This window comes from Mustela putorius, unplaced genomic scaffold, assembly GCF_011764305.1.
Source record: "Mustela putorius furo isolate JIRA1106 unplaced genomic scaffold, ASM1176430v1.1 tig00000407_pilon_pilon_pilon, whole genome shotgun sequence".
Taxonomy (NCBI): Eukaryota; Metazoa; Chordata; class Mammalia; order Carnivora; family Mustelidae; genus Mustela; species Mustela putorius.
Genome location: NW_025421373.1, coordinates 15363017 through 15375186, shown reverse-complemented (window position 1 = coordinate 15375186; position 12170 = coordinate 15363017). Strand labels below are relative to the sequence as shown.

Sequence of the window (12170 nt, the reverse complement as noted above, 5' to 3'; positions counted from 1 at the left end):
ACACCGAGTTATAGAAGAACCAAGAACTTTTGAGGTTTAGCCCTCCAGCTCTCTTAGCACTTTATATGAATTTGGACCAGTTACTTAGGTTCTCTTTCTTCTAAGTGGAGGAGGGAATAAATTAAATCTGACTTAATTTTTCTTACATCTCATCTGTCATGTGTGTTGTAGGTTGAACCACTTTTAGTCTCTCTCCCATCTAGGTACGTTTATAGGTCTGTTTGAGATCTAATGTTACCACATATTTTTTTAAATTATAATTTAAAGATTTTATTTATTTATTGTCAGAGCGAGAGAGAGTGCATGCACAAGCAGGCAGTGTGGCAGGCAGAGGCAGAGAGAAGCAGGCTCCCTGCTGAGCAAGGAGACAGATGCAAGACTCAATCTCAGGACCCTGGGATCGTGACCTGAGCCAAAGGCAGAGGCTTAACCGACTGAGCCACCCAGGCATCCTGTAATGTTATCATGTTTTTATATGTTAGTTTAATTTAAAAAATATATGGGGATGTAAGGACTCAAATCCAATTAAGAAAAAGGTTCAGTCCTGTCCGGTATACCACTGGAAGTTCAAGCTGTTCTTGGCATTGAATTTCAGGTTGTCCTCTGAAGTTCTGCTTGGTACTGCTTGGTCAACATTACATGCTGTTGCCCCTGATACACTTGTGGCTGTTTTAACACATGTACTGGAAATGGAGGAACAAGGAGAAAAAGATCCATCGGCAGTTGATAGGATTGTCAAGATAGTTTTGTCATACATGTAGATGGAAGGGATTATTGTGGGGTGGGGGAGACCCTATAGACATTTTGTTATTGGAGAGGAAAAGTGTAAAAAAGGGAAACGACGGGCCTCTGGGTGGCACAGTCATTAGGCACCTGCCCTTAGCTCGGGTCATGATGCCAGGGTCCTGGGATTGAGCCTCCCGTTGGGCTCCCTGCTCCACGGAAAGCCTGCTTCTCCCTCTCCCTCTCCCCCTGCTTGTGTTTCCTCTCTCACTGTGTCTTTCTCTGTCAAATAAACAAAATCTTTTAAAAAATAAAAGGTGGGGGTAGGATTTGGAGTCAGATTGTGGCTGTGCCACATATTTAACCCAAATCTTAAAAACAGTATTTAGTTAACCTCCTTCCAGAGTCTTTTTTCTTTTATCTCTAAAATGGGGATGGTAGGGGCACCTGGCTAGTGCAGTCAGTAGAGCATGTGACTCTTGATCTCAGGGTTGTAAGTTCGAGCCCCATGTTGGGTGTAGAGATTACTTAAAAAAGAATGGGGATGATAGTAATACCTGTCTTTTAAGATGGCTATGGGTATTCAGTAAGAATACGTATGTTTAATCCTTAATGGGTTCTTTAAAATTTCTACCCATATTTAACTGTGGAAAGCTTTGCTTTTCATCATTTTAGACTTCCTAATATTTGGGAAAATTCTGAGATAGATGATTTTGAAGTTAGCTTCTTGTTAAGAAAGTGATTCCAAATAGATGGAATGTGACTAAATTGTCATTTCAGGAATACATCTTCCTTCCTTCCTTCCTTCATTCCTTCCTTCCTGATTTGACAGCACAAGCAGGGGGAGTGACAGGCAGAGGGACAGGACAAACAGATTCTCCACTGAGCAGACAGCCTGACATGGGGCCCAATCATTACCTGAGCCGAAGGCAGAAAATTAACTGACTGAGCCACCCAGGCACGCCTATCATTTTTTGATATTAAGTAGATAGAAAATAGGGGAGCCTGGGTGGCTCAGTCCGTTAAGCCTCTGCCTTAGGCTGAGGTCATGATCCCAGGGTCCTGAGATAGAGCCCTGCATTGTTGGGGGGGGAGGGGTCCTTGCTCAGCAGGGAGCCTGCTTCCCTTTCTCTGCCTGTTGCTCTCCCTGCTTATGTTTTCTCTGTCAAGTAAAGTCTTAAAAAAAACAAAACTTTGCATTATTGGAGGCGAATGGCATATCCAAAATTATGTTCTAATTCTAGTGTGATTAAGGTGAAATTATTAACATACCATCAGTCTTGAGTCCCCAAATTTATATATTGAGACTTTGAAATCACTTTTAGATTAGGTTAAGAATTTAACATATGGGTGGGGGAAGAATTTAACCTGTATGTTGGATGCCTGACTGCTCAGAAGAGCGTGGGACTCTTAAATATTGGGGCTGTGGGTTTGAGCCCCACATGGGGTGTAGAGATAAACCTAAATATTTTTTTTTTAACGTATGTCTAAAAGGATAACAGAAGCTTAATTTCAAACACAAGACACTGAGAATCCAGTGTAAAATGTAACTCCTCAGATTAAGCGTTTGGTTGGAGGACTGACATGTATATAATTCTGAAAAGTGCTTGCATTCTATAACAGTCTAAGAAAGTTATGTCACCATACTTTTTTGTGTGGCTTAGCATCTTTGATATTTCTGAATTGAAAAACATGAAACTTATGAGTCATCTTTACTTCTTTCATAGATACTTGGATGATATTGATGATGAGATGGACCCAGAGATAGAAGAAGCTTATGAAAAGTTTTGTTTGGAATCAGAGCGTAAGCGAAAGCAGTAAAGATAAATTTCAACACATCAGTTTTATAAAGCAGTTTAGGTTATGGTGATTTAGCAGAACACAGGAAAATGTGTCACACTTATACCAAATTAAGGATGTTGAGTTATGTTACTAATGTATGCAACTTTAATTTTGTTTAACACTATCTGCCAAAATAAACTTTATTCCCTATAACTTAAAATGTGTATATATATATAATAGTTTATTATGTACAGTTAATTCCACTGTTTTGGCTGCAATAAAATCGATTTTGAAATAAATAAAATGTTGAAAGTAAATTTTGGTAGTTGGTTAGAAGCTTACCCTTTAAATTCTACTTTTCTTGAGGGGAAAAAGTCTTAGCCTGGAAATACATATTATTGCAAAATGTAGCATCCTTTTTTAGATGAGTATATAGCTTTCATTTAGTTTTACGTTGGCCCAATGAATTGGGTTTCAAATCTGAATCACCGTCATGAAATCTTTAGCACTGAAGTCTTAGATTGTACCATTAACAACTGATTCACATATCCAGATGTTATTCGATACCAAGGGCTTTTAAAATATCATTTAAAAAAAAAAGACTTAAAACTCCCAACTAAACAACCAGGATTCTTCACTTCGGATTTATTGGAGTTGTTCTCTCCCTCCCTGCCCCCACCCCTCAACTTCATTACCCTAAAGCGTGGAACATTATTCTGCTTTATTTATGGCTTTCATTTTTATTTTGTAGCATGAGTTGCGTTGACTTTTTTACTAGAGAATTTTACTAGATCTTTGTCACTCAAGTTTTCACCTGCTTTATAATTGATACACCCTGAGGATCACTTTTCTAATACTTTTACTATAATGTAGTACCACCTTCACCCTATTTAAAAATTATTTGTACCTAATGTCAAAGCCTTTTTCCAACTAACTAAAAGTAAAACTTATGTACAAAAGGATTGCTTGTAAATATGCATGTAAATAGTTCTGTTAATAACCCACTGTTTTACATTTGGTACATCTGTGTCTGCTAATACAGTTAGTTTTCTCACTTTTCTTCTTGTTTGTTCAGTCTGGATTAAAATTAGACTTTGAAAATAAAATTTAAATAGTTTTGTTTTCCTCTTAAGTTTTTGGAGTGGTATCCTGGTATTTTAAAGAATTTCTGTTGAACTTTGATGTGAGAAAATTAAGTGTTTTGAAATCAAACTCTGCTAGGATAGATGATGTCCTATTCAGTGTGTGTTAAGAATTCAGTTATTAGTCTACTTGGAAAAATTAACAAATATAAAACAACCTTCAGATTCCTTATTGTAAAAGGGAATGATATATATAATTGGAAGTTTTGGAACTTGTAATAGGATTTTTTTTTTTCAAAATGGCTCCTGTAATATGGTGGATAATTACCTTAATCTGAAGTTCTCCAAAGACTGTGTTCATTGTAAATCTTGGGGGCGAGAGGGAAGAGGTGTAGGGAAGGGGCAGTACAATAGACCAGGGGCCAAGTACATGATAACTGAATGTGCTTTAAACTTCTCACAGTTGCTTTGTGAATAACCATCCAGCTTAGTCTGCTAGCTCCTTGTCACCAGTCACTGCTGTACTCAGCAGCTACCAGCAGGATCATCATGTGTTCCGGTTACTAGTGCTGTTTAAATAACCGCCCAGATTTAGTGTTTTCAAACAGTAAGCGTTTCGTTATGCTCCTGGGTTCTGTGGTTCAGGGTTTTGGACAGGGCACAGCTTTTTCTATTGTGCAATGTTTGATGCCTCAGCTGGGGAAACTGGAGGTGGTCAAATGGCCGGGAGCTGTAATCATCTGGGGGCTTCTTCACTCGCACAGCTGGCTGGGCGGAGAGGACTGGAAGTTGTCACTTGGCCAGACCCACCGACACGTGGCCTGCCCATGTGACCTGGACTTTTCACAAACATGGCAGCTGGATTTTAAGAGGGGGCATTGTAGAAGACTCAGGAAGAAGCTGCATTTGGAAGCTGCTTACAGCATTAACTTCCATTATAGTCTTAGTTCTGAGTCACTGAAGCCATATCAGATAAGAGGCCACCAAGAAATGTGGATATGTTTTAAAACTGTAACGGTATATCCTGAAAGGAAGAGCTAGACCTGTGTGCGTTTGTTGGCCATATCTTCGACAGAAACATGTGTCCTCAATCTCTTGTAAAGATTACTAGTACAGTCTCCAGTGAACAAGGGCACACAGGTGTTAGTGCAGGTCATAGGCTTGTGTTCTGGTAAAGTACAAATATTTGTTTGTACAAAATCTTGCACTTGTGTCATTAACTCAACCTTTTGTCTTTATGTTGTCTGTGCCCTTCCAGCCAAAGACTACCAGGAACATACATGTACCTGAGCAGGGTGGGCTTTAGTACTTTTGCACTAAAGCAGAATAGGCACATGGGGAACGCTGGGCTTGTAATAGGACTTGGGCTTTGGTTAGAGAATTTGGGAGAGGGTCTAAGAAACTGGAGGCTCATGTGTCCAGGCTGACCTAGTCTAACCGTGCGTGGACCCAACTCTGTTGCTTCAACCAGGCAGCTAGAGATCACGTTTCTGGTAGGTTTGTACTAGTGTAAATTCACAATTGCCACCTAAGCTGCCAGCACTGCCAATAATGCTACTGTGTTTATTACCTTGCTTATTTCAAACCCTCCACTCTGTTCCTCATGATTCACAGAAGAAATCGGGCAAATGTACACAAATGCTTCTGCATTCATTCTATCCCTCCTCTTGTACAGGAAGTATCCCTCCTGTTCAGGGCCAGCTACTCCACTTGTTCTCGAATCCCATGCCCTCTCACGCTCTCATGAACTCTGCTGTTAACTTGGTCTGTACTTTTTCAAATCCCTCTATTGGCCCTTTGCATGAGCTGTTGAACATGTCATTCCTCTCATCAGGGGAAATCTGGCCCTCACATTTCTCTGCAGTTCTGCTTCCTAGCCAGATTGTTTAAATGTCCCATACTCGTTTTCCATTTCCTTCCTATTTTGCTCTTCAGACCTATAGCTTCTGCTGCCCCTATATACAACAGCCCATGGTAGAGCTGCCAAGGACATTTATGCCACTAAATCCAGTAGATACCTGACTCTAGCTTGTTCTTTAGGCAGTATCTTGACACTATCAAGGGGCACCAAAATTGAAAACCTCTAGGCATCTGGAATAGAATAGCCTTTTCTCTGGCTGTTCCTCAGTTTTTGTGGGATTCTCTTAACTAATGTGTAAGTATTGGTGTTCCTCAAAGCTCAGTCAACATTTTCTTACGTCACTATATCCTTGGACTATTTAATCCTCTCCTAAAGCTTCAGTTAGCAGCTATCAGTGTTGACTTCCAGATTTGTTTCTAATCTGTTTCTAGACCTTTGTTAATATATTTGAACTAAGAAGACTTCTAAAATTGAAGCCCTGCTGGGGCGTCTGAGTGGCTCAGTCGGCGGAGTGCCTGCTTTTGGCTCAGGTCATGATCCCAGGGTCCTGGGATTGATCCCTGCATCAGGCTCCCTGCTTGGCAGGAAGCCTGCTTCTCCCTCTTCCCTTCACTCTGCTTGTGTTCCCTCTCTCTTGGTGTCTCTCTCCACCAAATAAAATCTTCAAATAAACTAAAGTCCTGCTATTCCCTAAATTTTCTTGTGTCTGTCTTATTGATGGCACTGCCCTCTGTCCCCTCGCTCCAACCAGGACTCATGGACCTGTTTTTAACACTGTTCAGTTATCTCCAAGACTGTTGAATTTGATCTAAATATTTCTTGGAGCTGTGCTCTCCATCCTCACTGTCTAATCTTGAGTCTGAAATGCCATCTCTCCCATTGTGTTTTCAAAAGATTACTGGGCTCCCCACATCTCTTTGCATCATACAATCCGTTCTTCACTCAGACATTCCAGGGATCTTCTAAAGTACAGATAGCGTCACAAAACCCCTTAGTAGTAGACAGTTAACAAATAGAAGATTCTTAGTCATTAGAGAAGAAAAAGGGGAACAGGACAGGACCTAAGTCAATGCATGTAATACAAATTGATGTTACTGATCAATGAAAACAGGGCATCTACGGGTGGCTTTATTAACTTTTACATAAGATTGAGGCCAATTTGCTTATCAGACTTTCAAAAACAGATGAATTTAAGGAGTTAGATTTCTTCTTATTCCTTGGTGCTGCTGCCTTTGCTTAAAAAGCCCAAATTACGGAGAGAGCCCAAATGTCCATTGACTGATGAATGGATAAAGATGATGTAGTATGTATACACAATGCAATGCTACTCAGCCATCAAAAAAAAAAAAAAAAATCTTGCCATTTGCAACAGTGTGGATGGAGCTAGAGTATATTATGCTAAGTGAAATAAGGCAGTCAGGGAAAGAAATTACCACATGCTCTCACTCGTGAATTTAAGACAGAAAGCAGATGAACATATGGGAAGTGGGAATAGAAAAAAAAGGAGAGAGGGAAACAAGCCCAAAGATAGTTTTAAGAATAGAGAACAAATTGAGGGTTGATGGAGGGAGGTGGGTGGGGGATGGGCTGGATGGGTGATGGGTACTAAAGAGGGCAACTGTGGTGAGTGTTGGGTGTTGTATATAAGTGGTGAATCACTTAATTCCACTCGAGAACCAATATTGCACTGTATGATAACTAAGTAAAAAATTCTAAAAAGCCCTTGTAATAGACTGCCATCACTTTTTAAGACAAAGCCCATAATTCAGAAGTCCATAATCTGGCCCTTGCCTATCTCTGAGTCCCCATTCAGGCTTCTCTTTCCTAAACCCCCTCTTTAACCATTCTTTTAATTTTTTTAGTTTTTAAAGATTTTATTTATTTATTTGACACACAGAGAAATCACAAGTAGTCAGAGAGGCAGGCAGAGAGAGAGGAGGAAGCAGGCTCTCTGATGAGCAGAGAGCCCGATGCAGGGCTCGATCCCAGGACCCCGGGATCATGACCTGAGCTGAAGGCAGAGGCTTAACCCACTGAGCCACCCAGGCGCCCTCTTTAACCATTCTTAAATCAAACTAGCCTTTTGAGGGGGCAAGATCTTTCCTTTGGGCCTCAGGGTCTTAACACAGACTGCTTCCACTGCTTGAAACACTTTCCCCACATTGTACTTGGCTAACACCTACTTGCCCTTTGGGTTTCAGTGTAAATACTTCCTCAGCCTCAGGTCTGTGCACTACACAGTCTCACAGACCTCTGTATTTTAGTTTAGGAGCAGTTAGCCACTTCTGTGATCAAATTAGTGTCTACTCCTTTCATTCCATATAATCTCCAACCCCCACCCCTCGACCCTAGATCGCATTTCCTGCTTTATACCCTCGGTGCCCAGCACATAGTAGGTTCCCCATAAACATCGGATGATAATAAATTTAGCAGACACGCTGCTTGCTATTTTAGAAAAGAAGTGCAGGTACAGACTTCGTACCAAATTAGGAAGAGGACTCTATCTTTGGCCAAGTTTCTGTTTGTCTGTTTTTTTTTTTAACAGCTTGTTTGGGTTATTTTATAAGCATTACTCCACTAAAATCCACTCATGTAGTTAGCATTTGGCCGAACGGCGCTACAGGACGAATCACAACCTGGTGGGACCGGTCCCAACTCGATACGGAAAGTAAAAACCAAGCGGGAAGCAACCACGTTCAGGACTGGGAAAGCCCGCCTCCCTACTTCCGGTCCCGCCTTTCGCTAGGAGCGCGCCGGGGACCGGCCGCCGGAGCGGAGGGCGCGGACGGGGCGGGACTTCCTGTCTTTTTCCGGAGAGGAAGGACGCTTCCCCGGGTTGCGGGAAGATTTGAACTGCTGTTGCTTTCCTGTGTTTTGTTTTGTTTTTTGTTTTTTGTTTTTTACGGGTTCATAGTTGCTGCTGCCGCATCTCCCCCGCTACCCAAACAGGACGGACGTCTCGACCAACACACTCTCTCTGTGGCCTTATTCCCTTGCGGCCGTGATTGTTTTCTCTCATCGAGAAACATCACTTGTTGATAATTTGTCAAATTCAAGAAACAACCCTGGAGAAACAGTCGTGGGCAGGCTTCAAGCATTTTGGCAAAGCAAAGGGGCCTCTGGCCTCCTTTCCACGACTTTTCATCTCAGAACCGCCGTGTGAGTCCAAGACGTTGGTTGTTTTGGTGAGGCCTTTTCACTAACTTGCGGTTGACAGCAAGTGCAGACTTGTGGCTTTTTTTTTTTTTTTTTTGATCGTTAAACACTTAGACGTAATGTACCGGGTGGTGAAAAACAAACAGGAATAAGATGGTAGAGATGAGGCTGTGAGTTGGAGCTGGATTATGTTTTCTTATAATATGCCGGGAACTTTAGATTTTCCGCTGTTTCTTGTGTCTGCTTGTTATTCAAAATAACAATTCTATCTCAGTAGCCTTTTTTTTTTTTTAAATTAAAAACTTGGCCAAAGGTAGAGACCTTTTCCCAGTTGGCAATCAGAAAACACAAGTTTTCCAGCCTGTTTTTTTTTTTTTTCCTGAAATAGCAAGTGGATATCTGAGTTTATATGTATATGTGTGTGTATGCTTTTATTACTATGTATAAATACATTTATTGCTATGAATATTTATTGTTTGTGAAAAGAACAAGCACCTGAACAAGTGATGTGAACTTGGTATGGTCTGCATTGTGGAAAGTTATCTGTAACAGCAGTACTGGAAATGGAGAGGGAAAAAACTGAAGAAGGTGCAAGATAGCTGCAGAAATGGAGGGGAGGGTTGACGGACTGAAATGGAAAAGGAGCCAGTTTCATAAAAGAAACCTGCCAAATCAGCAAGATATGTTATAGGGGTGTGGAGAAAAACAGTGAAAAGTTAAATATTGCTAACATTGAGATGCCATTAACTCAAATTGCAAAATTCAGGAGGAGCAGGAATTTTGAAATTCACTTACTTAATCTTTCATCATTAAATAAATATTTATTGCACCCTTATTATTTGCTAACTGTTTTTAAATTTTTTTTTTACTTTATTTATTTGACAGAGAGAGGTCACAAGTAGGCAGAGAGTGAGAGAGAGGGAAGCAGGCTCCCTGCTGAGCAGAGAGCCTGATGCGGGGCTCCATCCCAGGATGCTGGGATCATGACCTGAGCTGAAGGCAGCAGCCCAACCCACTGAGCCACCCAGGCGCCTCAGCTAACTGTTGTTTTAAATGCCAGTGATAGTACTGTGAATAAGACAGATGAGGTCTCTGGTCTGATTTGAGTTTGTATCCTAGTGGAAAAAGACAAAAAGCGGAGAAACTAATAGAATCAGTTTTTTCTTTTTAAGATTTTATTTATTTATTTGTCAGAGATAGAGGGAGAGAGAGCGAGTGAGCACAGGCAGAAAGAGAGGCAGGCAGAGGCAGAGGGAGAAGCAGGCTCCCTGCCGAGCAAGGAGCCCGATATGGGACTCGATCCCAGGGCGCTGGGATCATGACCTGAGCCGAAGGCAGCTGCTTAACCACCTGAGCCACCCAGGCGTCCCTAGAATCAGTTTTGATAGTGATAGATGGTATGAATAAAACAGATGAAATGAATTAAAATGGGACTGGGAGGGATGCCTGGGTGGCTCAGTCTATTAAGCTTCTGCCTTTGGCTCTGGTCATGATCCCAGGGTTTTTGAGTCCTGCATCCCACTCCCTGATCCGCGGGCAATCTGCTTTTCCCTCTGCCTGCTGTTCCCACTGCTTGTGCAGTCTCTCCTTCTCTTTCTCTCTGACAAATAAATAAAATCTTTAAAAGAAAAAAAGTGATTGGGAGATGGTTGGAAACAACTTTAATTGAGATGAACAAGTCAGGCCTTTGAGGAAGTGATATTTAAGCTTAAAAGACAAAGATCCAGCCATGTGATAAGCCAGGGAAAGGGCGAATTAGGCAGTAAGAACATTGCAAAGGTTCTGAGATAGGAAACAGCTTGTTTTGAAAACATCAAAAAGTTCAGTTTTATAACAGTTGGAGATGACATTTGGAGAGGAAGATGAAGCCAGATTGTGTGGCTGTTATAATTTTTTTTAAGTGCAAAGTGGTAGATTGTGAGCCAGGATGTGCTAGATCTCATTTTAATTTTGAAAGATCCCTCTGGCTACTGTATGTAGACTGGACTTGAGGGACTTAATAGTGAAAGTGAGGGGCACCTGGGTGGCTCAGTGGGTTAAGCCGCTGCCTTTGGCTCAGGTAATGATCTCAGGGTCCTGGGATCGAGTCCTGCATCGGGCTCTCTGCTCAGCAGGGAACCTGCTTCCCTCTCCTCTCTCTGCCTGCCTCTCTGTCTACTTGTGATTTCTGTCAAATAAATAAATAAAATCTTTAAAAAAAAATAGTGAAAGTGAAATTAGGAAACGCTTTAGAAGTCTGCTTTGGTGGGAGTGATGATGTTCCATTTTAGTCATATTGATTAAGTTTGGTTTATCTCTGGCACAAGGACATGAAGAGAGGTCTAGCAGGCAGCTTGAAGTTCAGGAGAAGTCAGGTGGATTTGGAAGTTTTCTAGAGAGGGGAAATTAATAAAATTGTGTGAATGTCCTCCGGAGAAACCATATGCTTTAATGTGTACTTCTATTCCAACATATTTTACAAAAGATTATAATCATATGCACCTGATTACATACATTGAAAGGGGGTAAGATTTTTTTAAAAAAGCAAGAGTGGGCATAAAAGCAACATGAGTGGTTATAGTAAGAAGAGACAAAATGAGACTAAGGTCCTAAATCCTTGATTTAAGAGAATGGTGAAAGGAAATGATTACACTAAAAACAGAGGTAGGGGTCCCTGGCTGGCTTAGTTGGTAGACTGTGACTCCTAATCTCAGGATCATGAGTTCAAGCCCCAGGTTGGGTGGAGTCTACTTAAAATTAAAAAAAATTAAACTAAAGACAGAGGTAGATGTAGTGAGAGAAACCATGGCACTCCCTCCTTTTTTAAGACAATTAAAAGGCAAAGGAAAAGAGAATTTGGTGCAGGGAAGGTAGAAAACATTGTCACAGAGTCATCAATTTAGTAGGATGAAAACTGAAGTTACTGGATGTAGGAAGATTTTGGTGACCATAATGAAAAATTTCAGTAGAAAGGTGGAGGAAAGCTGGATTACAATGGACTGAAGACAAATGGGAGAGAAAGTAGACAATGAGTGGATATCATATCCAAGTTTTTTGGTAGGCAAAAAGAGCATACTGGGGGAAGTTACTTTTTTCTGTCAGGTGAAAGTTGATCACCTGAGTAATAAGAGATAATGTCCTAGAAGAAGATAGGTTAGTGTTTAGAAAGGAAAGTCTTTAAAAGGATGATGTTCTAAGGGCACCTGGGTGGCTCAGGTGGTAGAGCTTCCAACTCTTGGTTTCAGGTCAGGTCATGATCTCAGGGTCCTGAGATGGAGCCCGGCGTTGGGCTCCACGAGCAGTGGGGAGTCTGCTTAAATATTTTCTCCCTCTGCTCTCCCCACCCTCCCTCTTTTCCTCTCTCTCTCTCTTTCTCTCTCTGATAAATGAATATATTTTAAAACAAAAAAGGATGGTGTTCTAAAGGGAGATGGATAAATGTCAGAGAAGGTGGCGATGGTGTTACAAAGGAATCATAAGATTTACTGAGCTGCAGGATGCCTGGGTGGCTCATGGGATGCCTGGGTGGTTCAGTCAGTTAAGAATCTGCCATTGAGTTGCGCCTGGGTGGCTCAGTGGGTTAAGCC

The 12170-nt window shown here is 41.3% G+C and overlaps 2 protein-coding genes across 8 annotated transcripts in view; both read left to right on the top strand.

Moving 5' to 3' along the window:
• PAIP1 (poly(A) binding protein interacting protein 1) overlaps positions 1–3637 on the top strand; it is a 31676-nt gene extending 28039 nt beyond the window's left edge. For all 5 annotated transcript variants that reach the window (XM_004737922.3, XM_004737920.3, XM_045079533.1 and 2 more), the window contains one exon: positions 2451–3637. In XM_004737922.3, coding sequence (XP_004737979.1) covers positions 2451–2544 — 94 coding nt within the window. In that variant the 3' untranslated portion in view covers positions 2545–3637. The remainder of the gene's footprint in view (positions 1–2450) is intronic.
• Positions 3638–7846: 4209 nt separating this feature from the next.
• Positions 7847–12170, top strand: part of CUNH5orf34 (chromosome unknown C5orf34 homolog) — a 34102-nt gene continuing 29778 nt past the window's right edge. Inside the window, exon 1 of one of the 3 annotated variants that reach the window (XM_013051429.2) lies at positions 7847–8607. The gene's annotated coding sequence lies outside the window, so the exon portion shown is untranslated. Of the gene's footprint in view, positions 8634–12170 lie in introns of all 3 variants that reach the window. The other 2 variants (XM_013051421.2, XM_004737923.3) reach the window with 2 other exon arrangements.